The sequence below is a fragment of the Heliconius melpomene genome, chromosome 12, assembly GCF_056956725.1.
Source record: "Heliconius melpomene rosina isolate 202511_hmr_F chromosome 12, ASM5695672v1, whole genome shotgun sequence".
Taxonomy (NCBI): Eukaryota; Metazoa; Arthropoda; class Insecta; order Lepidoptera; family Nymphalidae; genus Heliconius; species Heliconius melpomene.
In genome coordinates, this window is record NC_140400.1 from 1,749,130 (window position 1) to 1,771,590 (window position 22,461).

At 33.0% G+C, this 22,461-nt stretch overlaps 1 protein-coding gene across 16 annotated transcripts in view; it reads right to left on the reverse strand.

The window, feature by feature from the left end:
• The window catches only part of shot (dystonin-like protein short stop), a 239,974-nt gene that overhangs the window by 48,411 nt on the left and 169,102 nt on the right, over positions 1-22,461 (reverse strand). For 15 of the 16 annotated variants that reach the window (XM_085194381.1, XM_085194376.1, XM_085194378.1 and 12 more), the window contains 6 exons: positions 15,024-15,133; positions 4,046-14,915; positions 1,765-1,911; positions 1,549-1,653; positions 1,260-1,378; positions 711-909 (listed from right to left, as the gene is read on the reverse strand). In XM_085194381.1, the coding sequence (XP_085050507.1) occupies positions 711-909; positions 1,260-1,378; positions 1,549-1,653; positions 1,765-1,911; positions 4,046-14,915; positions 15,024-15,133 (11,550 nt within the window). Of the gene's footprint in view, positions 1-710; positions 910-1,259; positions 1,379-1,548; positions 1,654-1,764; positions 1,912-4,045; positions 14,916-15,023; positions 15,134-16,129; positions 16,184-22,461 lie in introns of those variants that run through there. The other variant, XM_085194388.1, reaches the window with a different exon arrangement.

Here is a 22,461-nt window from a genome sequence, read left to right on the forward strand (position 1 = left end):
TTTTTTCGAGCTTGTGGTTAATGCTGAAGAGGATATTCTGTCCCTGATGAAAAGCAAGCACTACGTGGCTGCCTGTGAGGAAAATTAAATAGAATGCATCGGCCGGGAATCGAACCCGGGCCGTCCGCGATACAGCTGATGTGTGAACGGCGTGATGTGTCAACAATTAAATGCGTTTTTCTCTAAAACTATTCGCAATTTCGAAACAGTGTAAAAAGCAAATTTTATCTTCGTTTAACGTAGAAAATTAATAAAGTATTTTAAAGGATAAGGCTTAATACCATTATGGAAAAATATCCCTCACAATAAAAAATATATTGAAATTACAATTTTTAGACAGAAAAATGATCACTACACGTTATTCTTAAAAAGTACGAATATGCCGTCGCGGACTTTTTTGTAGATCTTATTAAGAGGAACAATACTCCAGTACATTATTTTCATATAGTACTTACCATTACAGCAGCGCATGCGCGAAAGTGTCTCAACGGGTAGGACTTTATACACATTTGTCGTATTTATGTTAATTTACATAAGAATGTACAAATAATAAACTATATATAAACCTTCCCTGAGAAATACTCGAACTAATGGTGAAAACTGCATCATAATCCGTTGGGTGGTTTAGAAGAAGAAGAGTTAGAAAGTTCAGACAGACACGAAAAGCGACTTTGTTTTATAAGATATAGGATAGGATACTTAATAAGCACCTTGCTCTCATCCACAAACTTCTGAGCGGCCATAGTAATAAATCTAAGATCGGCTTGATGAGCGATCACGTCGGATACGAACTCTCGTACATCGTCGCTTTGACCGCTTAAATGTTCCACTTTAGATAACGCCACTTCCTTGTCTTCCAGAGTGCGGTATGCACTTTCCATCCAAGTGTTGAAAGTGTTCAATTCGTTCCTAAAAAAAAATATCATTGATTTTACTTGATTATTATTGATTTTACTTGATTATTATTAATTTTACTTTGCTTTGCTGCATTTTGCAAGATTAACCAGAATAAACCTAGTAATAAAATGCTCTATTCTATATTTTCTTATCAATTTATTGTTTGATACATGTTGTATTCGTTGTTGGTTAAATAATTTTTCACTTCAGGCTTTATGCCTGGCAAGGCGGGCAATCATTTACAAATATTTACAGGTAAACATTTTAAAGGAACTAAAAATGGATCTAAAAAATTTTTTTTGTAAATAATGTACATCAGTACATACCAAAGTTAATTAAAAAAAAGTAAATAATATACATACGTGAATTTGCCAAGTTCGTCTCTGGCTGCAACTAGACGCCTGAGCATCCTGTCGCATTTCTCCATACATTTGTCACAGCGTTGTTTCAATTGCCTTACTCCACGTTCAAGAGCAGCGACCTCAAATAAAAGTATAATTAGATTACTAATGTACATTTCTATTTGTAAGGTGATAATAAAATTTTAATATCCAGCAAAATATTTAAAGGATATTTTTTGAGTTACTTATTAAAAAAATATTGAATATTTTTTTTCTACTATATTTAAATTTAACACATTTTGTAACATACCTCATGAGGTGCCAGTACATCACTGCCTGACACTAGGAGCTGCTTGGCCTGATCTGCGCAAGCTGATACTTGGCGTTGGTGACTTTCGAGATCATCCTTAATAAGCTGAACGAAAAAATAACATATTTACACATGGCCATAATTGTATTAATACATAAATATATTCTCTAATTAATATAATTATGTAGTTTAACAGCAATCAATAGTATTACGTACCTTAAGTATGTTAATCTGGTTACGCAGTTCATCCATGTCTTCTTTAACGGTTTCCTGATTGGCCAAACGTTCTTCTACGACCGCGATCCATTCCAATAATTTTGATAGGGTCTCATCGCAAAGCCTGTATTTCTCTTCTACTGCTTGCTAAACATCGAAAGTTCAAGATAAGTCGCTTTGCCTCTAAGACGTGCCAAATTATTTACAATTTACAAGCCTGTTTTAGGCTTTAACGGTGCAATATCTAAATCTACACAACGATTTTTTCAAAACATCTACCTGGTGCTGTGACTTACTGTACATCGATAATAATTCATAACAACTAATGTAAATTTACAGTGCTCGTATTTTACAAATAGTGAGATATAACAAAGCACCATTACACGCTCTTGAAAATAATTTTGAATATTTAAATTATATGATATTTTACACATCTGAAAACTACTTAGCTGTCTAGCCAAGTGGTTTGTAAAAACCTGAAAAACAAGCTTACACTACCGCTATGCATAGAAGCAAAGACAAAACCTGAAGTTTATAGATACGAAAGAGGCCAATTTACAAAGAGCGTGAAGATGACAACACAACCAGTCCAGATGTTGCGTAGAATACAATATAAACTAGTATAGGTGCAGAAAAGCGTTACATGCAAGCAGTGACACAATACAAACGTCAAAAATCAAATAAAGCTTTAAATTTTTGACATTTGCATGACATAAATCATAGAATTTAAAAATGATATCGATATCTCCAACAGTTATTTTGTATAAGTTAAATTTTTTATTAAGTAAGTTGTTAAAATAAGTAATATAAGACAAGAAGTACCTTTTGGGAAAAAATCTGAAATTCTAAAACAAACGGTTTTTGTAAACGAAATATAATACAAGAGTATAGAGTAAGAATGTACATGTAAGACGATTATAGTATAAATCTGTTTTGAACGAATTTACATTTATTTAATTCGATGGTGAGATTTTACTTCATATACTTAAAAAACGCTGTAGCTTTTAAACTTATCACGTAAAACTATAGATAATGAAATAAGCTCTCACTGAATCGAATTTGTATTAAGATCATAATGAATTATCAATACTACCTTTGGTGTGTTTGTTTGTCGAAAATGTATTACCATTTGATATTTGTGAATGTTTGCGTCGCGAGTACCGCCGTACAATCGATATTGTAATAGCTTACAATCAATCATGCATTCCGAAATTTTGTGAGCACATTTCCAAGGAATGAGTATATCGGAACACAAAACTTAAGGAAAATGCCAAGTGATTTTGGAATTGGAGTATTTAAATGAACCAGCAGTCATAATTAGCTGGTTTTCAAATGAGGAAGCGAACGTACGAAAGCGAGAGGTCGACGACACAGGCCAGGACTTAGCGTCCCTTTCGACCTCTCTCATATAGAGTTCTTAGCACAATATGAATGGGGGTTAGGTAATTGGCGATACGGTGATGGTTCTTAATATCGTCGTTAATATGATCCCTCAAAGGCAAGCATTCACGATTTAGCTCAAAATGGCTCTTTAGCATCGCAGGCAACGGCTGGAAATAAAAAACAACATACATCGAGCCTCATTACAAAGTCGGTAAGCACATAATCACTCGTTTCACTGGATTTGACAGTTTTCATAAGCACTTTGTAGTTATTTATTTTATTATTAAAAATATTTTTTTGAGTATAGCATAAAAATGTAATTCAAATTCATATGAGGAAACTGTCAACTAGCGAAATGACCTAACTTAAGCATCTAGAAACATCACAAAATACTTTAAAAAAATACAAATTGTCTACTTTAGTAAGAAACCGAAATAAAAGCTTATTTATCTAAATAATTATATTTTAAATGTCTGGTCGGAATCACGTGGATTAGATTTGAGTATCCTAAAAGATTATGATATTGAATGATGAAAATGTAATTTCGACCATCTAAATAATCTATGTGCTCAAGTACTTTTAAACGATGGCAAACTAAGCCGACTAAATGGATTGACTTAGTTATAGGTAATAATTAATTAACGTAAATTTCTTTAACTCAATCTCAAATTATGTTAAACTTTATCATATTGATAAAATTCTATACAATTTTGTTGAGCTAAGTTGCGCCTATAACCCAGTCATTGACTCAAGTCATGTGGGTGTCGTGCCATGCCAATGTTGTAAGCCAAACGCTTAGTTGTAATAGATTACCTACTAAGAGTGGAAATATAAGAAGTTCAAAGCAACACCTTTGCTTGTTTAAAGCACATATTGTAAGATTAAAATTGTAACTTACCCTCGTTTCTGCTGGCAGCAAGTATCCCTTTTTAAGAGCTTTGACTAAATCGAGACTGATTCCTTTCTTCGGGTCTATCACCAATCTGCCTTCGACAGGATTTACAAACTGTTGTTCTATAGCTTGTACCAATGGCCATATCTTTCCAGATTCTGGTTCTTTTACTACCGTACTTGAAGGGTCGACAATGCCTCGTTGAATGGCTTCACCCAATGTTAATCTCTTTCTATCTATCACACTAGTGGTAATGAAGGGATCATTTAACGCCCCCGTGGTAGGGTTATAAATTCCGAAATTCAGTGTCTCTATAAGTGTAAAGCTTTTCTTGGGCGTCATAAGAAGGCCATTTTCAATTGCAGCACTTAAAGTGTTGAGTTTAGAAGTCTCAGTATCTAAAATGTTACCCTTTTCAGCATCCATTAAACCTTTACGGAAAGCTTCAGGAAGTTTAACCAGTCGTTTTTTGAGATTATCTTTAATGAGCGCAGTGTCTGGGTCTATATAGCCCATTATGGCTGCGTCTTTAATTGTTAATACTTCATTGGATTGCGGATCAGTAAATCGAGCTGTACTTATATTTAGATGACCTTCTTCTATAGCTTGCTCAAACGTTAAAGGTTCTTTAACATAAACAATAAGACCATTTTCAAAAGTAAAACAAAGCACGCGAGATCTGTTTTGAGGATCGAACAAACCTTTAGCATTATTGTCGATAATATTTTCCTTGATAGCTACTTTCAAAGGTATGTATTTGTTTTTATGGGGATCTTTTATAAGGGCCGTGTCAGGATTAATAAATTCATATTTTATCGCTTCATCTAATGTAAATTCTCGGAGCACTGGCTCCTTCGGTGCGGAATTATCTGATACGTAACGTCTAGACACTTTTTGCGAAGTCAAAGGTTGTATAATGGTAATTAGTAAGCCTTTGTCAAATGCGATATCTAAGCTATAAGTTTTCTTCGCTTTAGTATCTAAGACCCTACCTTTAGTGACATCGATATCACCTTCATGTATGGCATTTAATAGGGGTTTAAATTTATTTGTAGAACTGTCTTTAACTACTGTAAGGTCTGGGTTTAAGAGGTTTGATTCGATAGCTTTATTAAGATCTACAAATTCGTTAGTATTAGGATCTACAATTTTGCCATTGTCGGCTCTAAAAAGACCATTCTTAATTATTTCTTCGAGACTTAGATTTTTCTTGGAAGTAACTATAAGACCGCGATGCTTAGCATCTAAAAAGTTAATTTGATTTCCATTAGGCAAAATATATACACTATTGTTTACATCGATAATTCCGCACTCTATTGCATCGATTAATTTCATATATTTACTTGATGGAATATGTTTAATGAGTGACATTTCGGGATTAATAAGTTCTTCTGATATAGCGGATTTGAGAGTTATTTTTCTTTCACTCACAGGGTGAACAAACATTAGCTCCGTAATGTCATACATATTCATTGCTAGTGCATCATATAAAGAAAATCCAGCACTTTCTATATCCACTATGAGACCTAAATTCATAGCTTCAGAGAGAGGTATGTGAACATCAGATCCAGGCTCAATAAATTTACCATTTCTTTTATCAATTATTTCACTGCGGCAGCATTCTGATAATGTTAACGGTTTTTCTGATTTTTTATCAAAATAGCAAAGATATTTTGGACTAATAATAGACTTACGAATAGCTTCGTGTAAAGTTATTTTTCGCGTACTCAAAGGATCAATTATTTTACCTGTAGCATCATCATATAGACCTTGATGAAGTGCCCTCTGTAAACTTATAGGAGCTTTATTATCAACAAGTAAACCTATTTCAAAAGCTTTAGCTAAACTAATCTCTTCATTATCACTATTAATATTTTTTATTTTACTAGATTTATCGTCAATAACACCTGTCTCAATAGATTCTGATAGTGTAATTTTATCCCATTTACCAAGTCTATTATCCTGAATGTGCACAGAATGTGGATCTACCAAATTCATTTTAATCGCCTCAGCAAGAGTGTATTTTTTGCCACTTTGCGGGTCCATAAATAAGCCTGTGATTTCGTTATATATACCCTTTTCTATAGCTTCCATAAGAGAAAGTGGTTTACGGACTTCTACTAATATACCTCTTTCAAACGCTTCACGGAAGTCTACTCTCTCATCTCCTAATATGATAGTTCCAGTTCTACCATCAACTATACCTTTATCAACTGCAAACTCAAATGGTATAACTTTGCCACCAACGTGCACCAAAGTTGATTGAGGATCTAACATACGCTTTCTTATTGCCCTATCAGTAGGCATTTTATCTTTGTTTAGTGGATTTGAGAACTTACCAGTTTTTGGATCATAGAAACCTTTAAATACAGCTTCAGGCAAACTAAGCTTTCGTTTAGCGGGCACTATTAGTCCACGATCTGATGCATCCGTAAGAGAAATTTTATCACCTTGAATAGGATCCCTAACCTTTCCTTCCTTAGAATCAATTATACCAATTTTTATCGCATCTGCGAGCGAAATTATTTCTCCTGATACGGAATTTCTAACTGTTAAAACTTCTGGATTAATGTTCCCAATTTTAATTGCATCATCTAATGTCATAGTAGCACCATTAATAGTTAAAAGGCCAGTTTCAGGATCATAAAAACCTTGAACTAAGCCTTCTTGTAGAGACCATGGTTTCTGATCGCTGAGTAAATAGCCTTTTTCACATGCGTCTTTAAGATTAAATAAGGGGGAAGTAAGCATTCCACTTTCTAAATCTATTAAACCAGATTTTACTGCTTGTTCAAAAGAAATTACTGTTTCAGTTTTATCATCTTTTATTTTAACATTGGATGGATCTATAAGTTTATCTTGAATAGCTTTATTCAGAGTTATATTATTACCAGTTCTGGGATTTAAAATTTTACAAGAGTCCGGAGAATAATAACCTAATTCAATAATATCAAACAAACTAAATGTAATGGTTTTAGTGGCAATAAGTCCCTTTTTGAGCGCATCATCTAAAGGAACATGTTCTCCGGTTTTTTTATTTACTACTTTACCTGTTTCAGGGTTGATTATTTTTTGGTCGATAGCTTCAGAAAGAGGAACGTATTTATCTAACATAGTATCTTTTATTTCAGAAATAGTAGGATGTACAATATTTCTTTCAATTGCTTTATCAATAGGTAACAGCTGTGCGCTTACGTCGTCTCTTATTTTGCCGGATTTTGGTTCGTACATATTTTTTGAAATGACTGCTTCTATAGAGATGGGTCTTCTTAAAACAGTTATTAATCCACGTTGTATTGCTATAGATATTTCAATTGTTTCTTGAGTTTCAATTATAATAATGACACCATCTTGTAATTCTAGAACTCCACGGTCAATGGCGTCTGATAAAGAAATAATTTCATTGGAACCAGGGAGCTTAATAAGTAATGATTCATGATCAATTAATCCTTTTTGAACTGCTTGACCAATCGGTACGAGCTCTCCTGTGTTGATATCTTTTATTTCACCAGTCTTGGGATCATATAATCCCTTTTCTACTGCAGTTTCAACTGTGACTTGTTCAACTATAGACACATCTTCAGGCCTCTCTACTATCCACCCAATTTGAACGCAATCTAAAAATGACACACGTCTGCCGGTTTTAGGATTAACCATATGGCCAGTTATCTTATCAATGATTGGCCGCGAAATTGCCTCTTCGAAAGAAATGTAATTATCTGACTTACTATTCAAATCTTTAACTAAAATTGTCGAAGGGTCAAATACCTGAAGGCCATATACAAGCTCTTCAAATGAAATTTTTGCACTGGTCTTTGGATTTAAAAATATTTGTTTTTCAATATCGTAAACACCCATTTCTGAAAGTTCTTCTGGAGTAAGCTTTTGCGATATTGATAAGCTATATTTTGGTTTACTTTCTCTAACTATAATGCAATTTTTGGATACTACATCAACAGGCGTAAACCTACTGATTCGTTCTTGTTCTAAAGAATCTTGTACAGTCAATGGAGTTTCTATACCATTGATAATAATTCTACATATCTTTGGTTCAATTTTGCCTTGAGCAATTGCATCGATTAAAGTAATATTTTCATAAAGTAATTTTAATGGTTCTGATTTTATTGTAGTTACATTTTGCTCAATGATTTCGTCAATAGCGCTTAATGGTTGCTTTTCAGCATCAATCAGCATGGCAGACATGGATTTACCATCGTTAATTATAGCTGGGCTTTGGCTTTGTGGTTCCTTTACAGTTGATTCAAGCGGAACATCGCTGCCAAAAGATTTTTTATTTATTTCACTAATAGTAATATCTTCGAATTGACTTAAGCTTGAATTAATGTCTTGTTTTGTTACATCTGGTGCTATTAAAACTGTAGAACCTTTAGATAAATTAGGTTTTGCAAGCTTTTCAATTGGAATTAATAAAATTTCTTGAGATTCTTTAACGGGATGTAATTTTACATCTTTCGTATCACTAGATTCAATACCTCCTTTGACAACATCAATAACTTTTGATACTGCTAAAACTGGAGCACCTACAATTGCTACCAATCCTATTTTAACAGCGTCAGCAAAGCTAATATTTTTACCAGAAACGTTAACGATTTCATTAGTTGTTTTATTTACTATTCCTTTGTCCATAGCTTCCATGAATGAAATTTGTTCTCCTGATTTAGGATCTTTTACCAATATGGATTCTCTGGGTACAATTCCTTTATCAATAGCCCCAAGTATATCTGCGCATTCACCGCTATCTTCGACCGTCACCTTATTAGTATTTGGATCGTAAATTACACCTGTAGCAATTTTAACCTGGTTAGGTAGTATACTGTCGTCTAATGGTTTGTTATTTTTTGAAGCAGAGTCTTCAATATTTTTTCTATAAGGCTCAGGCTTTTCTTTATCAAGTAAAGAAACATCTTCGTTTACTTTTTCTTGTGATGGCTTTTCGTCCTTGGTTTTATGCGGTTTTTCAATTACGCTAATTGGAAGCTTAGAAATGTCTTTACTAATGTCCAATACAGATTTGTCAACTTGATCTGGATAGTCAACAGTACCTATTTGCACGGTTTTTTCGTCAGGTATACTATACTGTTCTGAAATAGAGTAAGATTTGGAAGAATTTTGAGTTACTTCTATTGTTGTCATTTTCGAAGCAGTGGTGTTTATTATTGTGCTACTAAGTTCACTTGTATATTCAGTCAATTCAGGGTCACTTGTAGTTATAGTTGTTCTTACTACTGTAGTTATTTCCTTGCCATCAGGTGTAATTTTTATAAATTCTTGAACAGATGGATTTTCGAAGTCACTTTCTGTCTTATTTTTTAAAGCTGCAACGTTAGTGCCTGCTGATGTGGTTTCGTCTTGTTCTGGTTTCTGTTGTATGGAGTCAGCAACATTGTCAACTTCAGCCGTTGTTTGTGGTAGAGAAACTTCCATAGCAAACTCAGATCTCTCTGCTTCGAATTCAGAATTCTTAATACCAACATCAATAATTTTATCGGTTTCCTTATCAGGGGATTTTAAAAGATCAATATCTTCTCTTTTAATAATATTATCTTTGCTTTCGACTTTTAATTGACTTTCTTCTTTAGATATTTTATCAATATTTATTATATCTTTTGTCCCTTTAGGTGATTTTGATTGCCTTTGAATATCTTTAATTGGAAAGTTTTCCTTATGAGCTTGCTTTTGAATTTGAGTAGAAATAGCCTCATCATCTTTCGGTTTTATAATTTTTTTACCAACAATCTTTGCACCTTCTACTACCGCCATCCCGGCTAAAACTGGAGCAGCTACAACGGCAAATAAACCCATCTTAGCTGCCTTTTTAATATCTACAGATTTACCTGTCTGTGGCTCTCTTATTTTTCCTGTTTTTTTATCTATTACGCCAGTATCTAAAGCTTCTTGCAACGTTATTGGTTTTCCAGCACTGATATTGTAAAGTACAGAATTCGGATCTATAACATTTCTTTCAAGAGCTTCTTTAAAAGTCATTACTTTATTAGGTGATTTTGGATCTCTGAATTTTTGAGTTTTATCGTCAAAAAGAGTTTCAAATGCGTCATTTAGGTTGAGCATTTCTTTCGTTGATTGTGTTTCTTGGGGTGGTAGATTGATTTCTTTTAAAACTTCAGTCGTCAGTACACCACTAGCTACAGCTTCAGCAATAGTCACAGTTTCTCCTGTATTTGGATGAGTAAAAGTCCCTTTTTCTATATCAATATATCCCAAATGCAGGGCTTCTTGAAAATTTATATTCACATCATTTGTTAAAAATTGTTCTTTACTAGTTTGTTCATCTTTAATTATTCCTTTTTCTCGGGCTTCTTCAATAGAAACAATTTCCCCAGTTTTAGAGTTTTGTACTTCATTTGCGCTTATAAGGACATAATCAGCTAATAGTTCTACCATTTTAGTTGTTATTGTATGTTGTGAAGTAAATGTTTCTGTAATTGTTGTTATTACTCCTTCTGATTCCGATTTTTCAGTATTGGCTTTAATTGCCACAAGACCTTGTTCTATAGCCTTATCTATAGGAACTTTTTCATTTGTTTTCGTATTAACAAATATACCATCCTCAAGATCAACTATGCCATCTTTAATAGCTTCTTCAATAGTTATTGTATACGGTGACTGTGGATATGGAATATTCATAATTAGACCTCTTTCGATAGCCTTATCGATCGGAATTATTTCTCCAGTGAGTGGATTTTTAATGTTACCTGTGTTCGGTTCAATTGCATTTTGTTTTATTGCAACTGATATAGTCATGCCAGCTGGTGGAATGTTTTTGACGTTAGTTGGTTTTATATTCGGAAATATTTGGGAATTAACAGCAGAAACTAAATCAAGTGCACCTTGACTAGTTTTTACATTATTTTTTTCAATATCTAATATATTTCTTGTTATGGCATCCGATAGAGTTATATTTTGACCTGGAGCTATTGTGATGACCGATAAAGGATCGACTATTTCACAAATTATTGCCTCTCTTAAAGTTAAATGGCTTCCCGTTTCTGGATGAATTATTTTTCCTGAAGCAGGGTTTAATAATCCTTGTTCTAAAACTTCAGGAATAGATAAACCTCTTGCTATGGGTAATAATATTTCATTTTGTCCTTCACTATCTAATATACCGCGATTCAAAGCTTCTTTAATAGAAATAGTGTCACCATGAACAGGGTCAACAATTTTACCATCATTTTCATTTATATAACCAGCTTCAATAGCTTTACCAAGTGAAATTGGTGAGCCACGTTCGTCTTTATATGATTTTACCGCTTCTAAAATTTTTGCAGTATCTTCATCAACTAAGCCCAATTCGATTGCTTCTAAGGGCATAACCACACTTTTACGGAGTTTTTGTAACACTACAGGTTTTACATCAACAGATTGACCATCAGTTTTACTAATTTCAATACTGTATTTCGGTCTAGATGGTTTTGTTTGGTTATTGGGTATTTCGACAACATCTAATGAACGAATTGGCTTATCAGCAACTACATTATTAGATTTTTTTCTATCGTCAGCTGAAAGGCTGTTTTGTATTGATTCAACGGTTATAAAACCCTTCGACACTGCAGCTTCAACAGATAAAGATTTACTAGAGGCTTGAGACATTGACGTTTTATTAGAACTAGGCGTTTGTGTAACATTTTCTCGATGAATTGTTTTGGTTTCTGGGGTATCAACTGTAGAATCTAGGAACTTTTTATATGCTATAGGATCCACAATACCTCTCTTATTTGCATCTTCTATTGATAATTTCTCGCCGGTGACAGGATCTATAACTGAAGTCATAATGACTTTTGAAACAGAAACGCTGCTAGATTCAGCTGTAGTTACACTTCTCCATTTGTCAAGTGTTTCCAGTTGCTCTGGTGTTTTCCCTCTAATAGAATCTTCATAGTTTTGGTAAGTTGCAGGATCAACAAGTCCTCTTTCATAAGCAACCTCCATTGGTAATTCTTCGCCAGTATTCGGGTCTACTACCATCGTACTCTTTACAACTTGAATTATTTTGGAAGCAGCAACTAATGGTGATCCTATGACTGCTATTAAGCCTACTTTCGCTGCATCAGCGAGACTAAAACTTTTCCCAGATTTGTTTTTGTATTCACCTGTATTCTTATCTACAATACCTTTTTCTAAAGCTTGATTTAAAGTAATTTGTTTTCCCGTATCAGGATCTATAACATGTACAATACTATCTGAAACTATGCCACGATCAACAGCTTCAATTATATTTTCTGACACTCCTGAAGTCGTAGAAATAACTAGTGCTGTAGCAGGATCATAAATAATACCTGAAGATATTTGCACAGGCTCTAGTATAGACTGGTCATCAGAATCCTTAGCAGATGGTGCATGTTCTAGTTCAGATATTTCCATTCTGTCAGGCATGCCCGCCATAGATGTAATTGTGATTATTTTTTGAGTAGAAATTGTTTTGGTAAGAGTTACAAATATTATAAATTGGCGTTCAATAGCTTGCTGCATATTTAAGACTATATTAGAATGTTTATAATGACCTGTGGGGTCAATAATATTATATTCTAAAGCTCTGTGCAAAGGTGTTTCTTTTCCGGTTCTACTGTCAAGAACAATAGCTGATTCCGGGTTGATTATATTAAGCTTAACAGCTTCTTGTAGGTCTAATATGCGATCGGTAGCAGGAATAACAAACATACCCGTTTTAGGATCGAAAAGATTTTGTTGGATAGCTTCGTAAAGCGTCCAACCACCATGTGGCAACTCAATAGTATTTTTTCTAATTGTTAATGAAGTTACAGAAGGGTCGCCTTCAATAGATTTTGATGACACAGTTTTTATTTCACGGGTTATTTCTTTACGGGGTTGTAATGAATCGGTTATAGTGTAATCTGGACTTTTTACGGTCTCAGGTTTATTATCGTGATGTAATTTACTTTCTGGACTAGGAGGTAGATCTTTAATAAAAGATTTTTTTGTTATTTTTAGTTCAACTACTTGTCCAGGAAGTAAATCCTTTTTAGCTATACGATCGGAAATTTGAGTAACACGTGGTTCATCTTGATCTACACCTAGCAACCCATCATCTAACGCTTGTTGTATGGGGAATACAGTACCTGTAGTAGGATCGGTAAACGTTTGAGTAGATTCGTCAATGAGACCACGTCGGATAGCTTCAGCAAATGTTATGATCGTCTCGGACTTTCGTGACGTATTTGTTACAGTTACATATCTTTTAACAGTTTTTGTCACCGTTTGTAGTGTTAATGTAATATTTAAAAGAGAGTTTAATAAGGCAGCGCCTTCAGGGGTAATCATATTTATTTCTACAGCTTTATTGAATGGTATTGGTTTTTTGGTTGTGGAATCCAATAGGTATCCTGTTTTGGGATCTAAAATATTTTTGAAAACTGCATCTAAAACTGACAGTTCTTGCCCTTTTTCGATAATACCTATTTTACGATTAAACATCTCCAGTACTTCAGGTCGAACAATTGAAACTTTAGGGCAATCTTCCAAAAATACGAAGTCACCACTTTCAGATTTCAAGAAAGTTTCACCGTTAGCGTACTTTAAGTTACCTTTACTAAGAGCTGAATTGAAAGATACAAACTCACCTGTTTTCGGGTCTCTAAAACCGTCTATGTCAAAAATCGACCTTTGTGATACAGAAGTTATAAGACCTCTGTCTACCGCTTCAGGTATAGTACATATTTCACCTGTTAAATTATCACGAAATTTATTATCAGGAAGAATAATCCGAGCACCAAGAGCTTCCGACAAAGACAGCAATTGACCGGTGGTTGTGTCAGAAACGCATTTAATATTATCGCTATCTAGTACGCCCGCAGAGATAGCCTCGAGTATATTCAAAGGGGTCCTATTAGTTGGTGACAAAATTTTACCATCGTTCGTCATTAAATTATTATCACAAATATCTTTAAGTGTCATGGGTTTACAAATAAAACGTTTACTCGCGGCTTCTTTGAAGGTCATTTTTTCTTTCGTTATGTTATGTACATACTTAGAATGCTTAGTATTAATAATGTTTTTCTCTATCGCTTCAGCAAGCGTTATCTTAGTATCATTTTTGGGATCTACGACCTCCCTTAAATTGGGATTTATTAATTCATTTTTAATAGCAATTTCCAATTCAAATCTATCGCCCGAATTTCTATCCAATATCCAACCGCTATTGTCTACGAGTTCTTGACTAATCGCGTCTGACAAAGACAAAGCGCTCGATTTTATTTTGATAATCTCATTATAAATAAGGTAACCGCGTTGATACGCATCCGCTATGCTTATGTAGCTTCCGTTGGGTAATCTATAGAGACCTTTCTGCAAATCTACTTGACCACGATTGAGTGCGTCCGAAATACTCATTCCTTGATTAGGTTTTTCACTTTCAACAGTCACCTTAATTCGCTTTTCTGCTGGATCTGTAAGTCCTTGTTCTGCATCGTAAAGTTCTCTTTGGATTGCTTCTAGCAATGTAACTTCGTTTCCATCTTCTGTCATACCGCAGGGTCCGGTGAGTCTCGCAGCCAATTTAGGATCTATTAAACCTTCTTTGGCAGCTTGTTCAATAGTTATAGTTTGTCTTGTATTGGGAGATGACAATAGTCTTCCCGTTCGGACATCAAGTATTCTCATACTGATCGCTTGACCGACTGTGAGAATTTCCCTCGTTTCGGGGTGAACGATACCTCTCGACTCAATAATGTTGGGGCCTTCATACATTTTATGGACGCGTTTTAAATTTCGTATATCGGGTCTGTCGTCGTAAATCGGGGATTTAAGTTTGCCATTAGTCATTGATTTAATTGGGGCCTGGCCGTCGAGCTCTGTTGAATGTGACGTTCTCACGTATCTGCGATGATTTGAAAAATTGTTCATTTTTGGAAATAAATTACACTAAATATACAGCAATTACATTTAAATAAGTAGAGTTACATTTCTACTAGTACTAGTTACTTACTTCTCGGTAGTATAATGTGTATACGTGTGCTCGGTGGTCGCCAGGTCCTGCATATTGAACTCTTGGCGGAACGAGCGCGCTGAGCGCGGCGCCATCGCTTCGACGAGGCGCTGAAAAATCATAACAATTGTTAATTAAGACGGAGTAAATTTGAAAAAAAATTTAATGTAATTATGTAAAACCTGTATATAAACATGGCAAAAATTACAAGAAATAAATAGGAAATAGTTTTTCTATTTAGAGTAAGAGGAAATAGAGAAAAAGAGATAGAGGGTTATACGTATACGGATGATGAATGAGATGTAAATTAAAGTAACACAATTGTAGAGTTTTGTTTCAATCCAAAAGTCTTTCAGATATTTCTTACTTTCCATGAACATATATTTTAAATTGGTAACATACTTATCTTCAAGCACAATATACTCATATAATGTGATGGACTCGTATAGAACGAAGTCATTATTAATTCTTTTTTGTTATATATTTACAAAATCTATAGATAAATAAACATATATTTAATTGATTCAATTCACACAAAGTGAATGGTCAGTGCTGGCTGTACCTGTCGCACTGGCTGCCTGTTATACAAATATGGGTACTCATTGAATCCGGTCCTAGTGCATTCAGAGAGATTTAGGTCATGCACAACTATGTTAAAGTGTAACCTATGTACTACTCTGCATTGTAGATATGCATAATATATGTCAAAATAGTACAAATGAAATTACTTATAATTTAGGTACCTAAGAGTTACAAAAAAAAATACAGTCGAATTGATAACCTCCTTCTTTTTGAAGTCGGTTAAAAAATGTATTACGTGTTACCGTCGCTACAAAATAAATGTTAAAATAGAAATAAATATGTTTGGTTTGTATATATATATATTTTTTTCAAATATTATGTTTTCTTAAATAATAACAGATGAAGTATTTGACTATTCGATTTAGCACGCTTCGACTGTATTATGCGTCAGTCATTAATATAATGATGTTAGCATACTAACATTTTCGATCTTTAATATACGGTTAAATAATTGTACTAGTATGCAACATGTATGTAGAAAGTATAACATAAACAAAAGAAAGTAGGTATAACGTAATACCAACCCGGCATTCGTACGCGAAGTCGTACTCGTACTCCTCCATTTTAACACAAAATATAACACAACACTAAAAACATTTATGTCGTCCACTGAAAAGTTTCATGATTCACAAATATTCACACAAAATAAACACAAGATATTACAAATACGTAACCTAGAAATTATTCAATAATAAAATGTAATTATAAATAACAATAGCTCCGAATTAATACTGAATATTGATAATATAATCGCGATATAAAATCGATTTATACGAGAAAAAAATAGTTAAAATATGCCGCACGAGTAAACGCCGAACGTGCTGGCTGGAAACTGAATGAAAGCATGAAAATCGTAAACTGAAAAAATTATAACGCGGATTCTAAATTTAAATCATTTCGTAATGGCTTCCGACGCGTCTAGTCGCGTATGTGGATTGTTGCGATGATTATTATATTCACTTTAATTTAAGTTTTGCGAACAGCTGTTTGATTGAGGTTAGGAAAATGACTGGCCTACTCGATATTGGAGGGTGCGCGCGCATCTCACTGCGCCGGTGCGGCTCCTTCAGGGGAACTAGGGGTTAAAAAGCAACACAAGGAATAAAAATATCGAAACGGAACTGTATTTCGAAGGAATAAAATCGAAATGAAAATAAGTAAGGGACACGCTTTACTATATGCGATCTCATGACCTTACACTGGCGTAGTATTTGTTACCGCAGCCAGCTATTGATGATGACGTTTCCAAGTGCAGGTGATTTTGTAAGATTTTATGAATCAGAACCGGAATTAAGTTTTATTTATAAGGTATATTATATATATTATGTCGTATGAGTAAAATATTTTACGTTCACGGGAATGAAACGAATCATTAATGTTCTATCATTATATCCTATTTTATTTTTAATTAGTTTATATTTGTAATATAAACTAATTAGAAATGCATAATATTTTTCTTCTGTAGTAGCGCTAAGTGTAGATATGATAAAAAAAAATTGTATGGATAGGAATCCAAGAAGAATATGCGATATTAAAAATGTTATTAACAATAACCTATTAAATATATATCTAAAACACATTCCACACTTAAAGTTACCTCAATTAGCTAAATCGGAAATACTAACATTCTCAAGTAAGAATCTATGTACAGGATGTGCTCTACATGATTCACGAAACGACCTTACACTGAACTTTTGACTTCAGTGATGTAAAAATAACTATAAAATGAGAATTTAATGTTGGATTATGATCCAATTATACAATAACACAGTCTTTAGTGTATTTTAAAGTCCATTATTTGTGTATAGTAGAGTATATTATAGAAAAAATAGTTTGCCTCTTAAATGCGCGAAAAATGACCATTAGACAATCTTATCACTTCTCTATAGGTAAATGTTTGAACGAAATAAATATAGACGCAGATATGAAAAACTAAAATAAATATCGATAAAATCTTATAAAACTCGATTAAAAGCACGTAAACTGAGCATAGCATACGAACGAGCAGTCCAAATATTTACAAAACCACATATAGAGTAATAGCTAAATATATACTGTGAGTCATATTAAATCAGTCAACAATGTGAAACGAGGAACTCGATTATGTTAGTTTTTGTATGAAAGATTAGAAAAATAATGGTAATATGATCCGTACATATTTAATCTCTGATGCGGTTGGGATGCTGGTTTTAAAGTATATAGTGCAGGTTTTATTAGAATATTCTGAATATTGTATTTCAATGTTTTGTATTTTGAGGCTGTCGTGGTGCAGTAGGTCAGCGTCAGATTGTTATGACGATGGTAATGAATTCGATTTTTACGAGGAATTGATTGTATTTAAATGATTTTCATTTTCCTGGTTTGGAAAGGCAAATCACGACGGTGTGTGTCGCTACTCGATATTCATTTAGAATTTAGTTGGTAAGCGATTCCCTCAACCTACACTGTTGTACGGGAAACAGCGAGAAACTGAAGTAGAACTGAATATTTTATATAATGAGTTCGGAATACATAAAATTTCGACTTTTCCAAAAGTGCAATTACGTTAAAACAGCCGACACGCTATGGTTTAAAAAAGAATAGTAATAATCTCAAAATATTAAAACTAAAAAACAACCTTTAAAGGCTAAAATGATAACTTAAAAGGACAACATATTTTATTACGTAATTCAACGTAACACTTAAAAGTTCTCTTTCGTTTATTTACAAATGAAATTACCGGCTATCGACGCTATGGCTATAATCAGTCGATGACCTAAACTGAATTTTGGCAAGTTGTTGTAAGAATATGACATGTGACCCTGAACATTATGTAAGATAATGTTATTTCATTCAAGATTTTCGTTTTACTACAAATATATTCTTTCAAAGTAAAGAAAAAGAATAAAGAGATAAATCACTCCGTTGATTCTATTCGTTCGTACGGAGATGCTATGTTTAAAGAGGTATTTCACTTAGTTTTCTTGTTGTTTAACAATATACATTATCGTATTTTCTCTATATAGATAGATATCAACACACAGAACTCTAAATAGTCGAAAATTTAGTTAGGCTTCTTCTAATTTTACTATACACGAGACTGTACTTAACACATTTTCCTTAACTTATAAAATATACAAAAATATAAGAAAAAAAAATATCGAAAAATAGCCTAAAAACTAAAATTCACAATATCTTTTAAGCGACGGGCGAGCAAAAACGGGCGAGTGCGTCCGTAGAGTTCGTCGACCGAATTAAGACGTGCAACGGTCTTTTCAGCAAACTTGAAATTTATTTCCATCATAATATACGTGTTTTATTGTAGTGTTAATGTTTTTGTTTATAAATATTGTAAATTTATACTTTGATTTTAATAATAATCTTGTATTGTAGGTAGTGGATTCGATTCTCTTTCTCGGTAATTTTAATGATAGTTAAGATGCGGGACTGGAGTTTTTTAAGGACACCAAATATTGTTAATTCACCTTACTTCAGTACTTTGACAATTTTATAAATAAAACGATATAATAAATATATAATAATAAAAAAGATTCTGTTCTCTCTATCTCTGTCCGTTTGATAAAGTAACGCTCTAATAAATCGATTCGATAGACTGTTTTTTTTTATTTTAATAGTTCAGTGACAAATATATAAACAATAAAAAGTTAGCTTGTTATTTCTTATGAATATTAATTATCAATAAAAAAAAATAATATCTATTTTTAGCAAACTACAAACAACCAAAAGTAAACGTTATTTCATGGCAACGTTAATAACGGCTAAATAGGAAAAATATAATAAAATATCCTCTCGAAAAGGATATTTTAAGCGAATTTTATTAATTAGTGTTTCGCTTTCCACCCACACGACCTCCAAATGACGTACCCACATGTCCATAAACGTTTAACCTTGAATTTTTAATGTTTTGACATGATGTTTGGGTATTGTATAGAATATTAGCTAACAAAATAAACAAACTTAAGTATGTAACTTGTTCTTAATTTACCATTTTATATTACTTTGTCTATTTACTAGAGTGAGGTAATGAAAATAGTTCACACCGCTGTGTGGGAATCGAACTCCCGACCGTCGCGTTTACCGTGCTGCGCCGCCACACGGTACAGGCCTCATGTTTTCATAGGCCGTTGCGCCATTATTGTCTCATATATGTAATTATAATTATAATAAATTAATCAATAAATATATAAACACAAGAAATGCTAGATTAGACTAGACTAATTCTAGATTCGAACCCACAATCTATAGTTAAAATGGTATATTTTAATGTTTGTTGTTAAAGATCCAAAAACAATTTATAAACCGCCACACACCATACACACTCAAATGTCGTCTGTAAAAATAGGAGAATTGGCAATCGGCATTGATTCTCGAACGATTACTTGCCAAATGTCGGTTTGTACGAAATGGTGCACGAAATTATATTTATTTAATTAAATTCTATACGTACTTATAAGAATAATTATAAAGGAAAAAATGCAATTTAGTTTAGTTTTTTTTTTTCGTTGTAATCCTAATTTTTTATAAGTTTTTTCTAGATTATTATTAACATATCTGGTTATTTTTCGCAAACTAGGCTTAGTAGTAAGTCATTTGATATTTATTTTCATGTGAAAAAAAAAATCCATAGATTAGTTCAAAGAAAACAGTATTCTATACGAATTTAGATGTATAACATTTTATAAGAGGTAATTAAAGGTGACAACAACGCAATTATAATGCAGGCCACGCGTCCAAAATAGCTTCGAGCACAAATACGTTTATTTGAGGAAAAACTTGGTCACACATTAAATAACTAGCTAGCAAGGCAGCTTTAATAGTATATAATATAATTAAAATATCACATACTATTGTCGCGTAGACGATAGAGCGATTTAGAATACCAGGTCAATGGTATCACTAAATTCAACAAAAATTACACAATACTGTTTTTTTTATAAATCTACGTTTTTTTCCGTATAGCAGCGTAACGGAGGAAACACAGTGTTAAGATACTCCGTTCTCCATTATTCGACCAATTTCTGATATATTCCATAAAAACAATTAATGTCACTGACTAGGAATTGAACCCACTGCCACCGCGTTTACAGTCAAACGCCACGACAGCCTCGATAATTACATTTAGTTCCGACTTTTAGTAGATAAGATTAGTGATATGCAAATTTTGCCGCTGATATCTTTATTTTATTTATTTTTTAATTAAAATATGAATCGTAATATTTGATGTTAGCAAATTAAAATCTATTAAGTTAATTAAGATTACATAATGTAACTAAATGGTTGTAGCGTGTTGAACATGTCAAAAAGTGATAAAAACTAATAAAATAAAATAGTAATAAATTATAATTTCGACACGAAAGTATGATTTTAAATTCTAAACATATAAAACAAATTAAAAACATCTTAAAATATTGAGTTCGACGAACGACGAGTTTCTCCGAGCGTAATTATGTAGATCAATATTTTACATCGTACTCTCCGTGGTCTGTGGAACTCTATTATACTAAAAAATATTTTTATATCTTCGCTGTGGTAAACGGAAGCACGGCGCTGAGTTCCGCAATGCAACACGCAATGCGTTTAATGAATGAATTCGCACTTAAAAAAACTATAAACATTTGTATGAACCTAAAATATTATAGTCCCCCCCCTATAATAACAGAGTGTTTTTGACTAACAGAACAGAATGAGGTCACTTGCTTGATTTATTTACGTGTTAGTGATAAAGTGGCTTCTAAAAGGTCATATGAATAAAAACATTTTTACCTACGCCGAGGACGCTAAGTAATAAACAATGTTATTTAAAGCGACTAGTGATAAAACATAATTAACTTTATAATAATTTCTCTATTATGATATAAAATAATTGTGTCTGTTCATCCAAAAGTATATTTTTATATGTACAATTTGATTTTAGATATATATTTAGTGCTTTGTGTAAGGCTGTCTGTCTGTCAGATTACAACGCAAGCAAAACAAAATACGAAATGGGAACGTATAAAATTTTATATAAGTACTAGCGGACCCGGACGCGGCTACGCCTGCTTGAAATATAAGAATATAATTTCTATAGAAATATAATTTCAATCTAGATGAAATGCTAAAAGTGACTATTATATTTATTTTCATAAGGATGAATATCAAAATGACCCGGTGACGAACGCGGTCGCGTAGCGACGACGGTTGTTATTAACATGGCAGAATAAATTGCTTGTCAAATTAGAAAGTATCTTTATTTATTATTATATATGTGTAATGTAATGTTATATAGCCTATAGCACTTCTGAAGAATGCAGCTTTCATACAAAACAAAAACAAAGTAAATCGATCCAGTAGATCCAGAGATCTTAGCGTTCAAACAAACAAACAAACAAACAAACAAACAAACAAACAAACAAACAAACAAACAAACAAACAAACAAACTCTTCCGCTTTATTATATTAGTATAGAAGTATAGATTATGTTATTAGTATAAGTATTATGTTATTAGCTCCTCTTATTTTTCATTTCATTTGTTTACTAAAATCTCTAATAGTTAAAAGTAGAAGTAGAGTGATATATCACTAAGCTCCAATGCCTATGTATTTTTTAACGCCATGTTTTTCTTTTCATATTGCTGATGGTACGTTATATTTAGAGTAAGCCACAAATCACGAATCACACAAATTTAAACAATTTTGCTCTTTTCTACTAAATAACTTTAAATTATTTAAGAAATTCGAAACAACAATTTTATTCTAAGTAAGTATATACCTACTCGTATAAAAAAACATAATGTACTAACAATTTGCGTTCCAATATAACTAAGCGCCGCGGAAACATTAAGAAACACGTCGCGGATCTTCTTACTAATGGAAC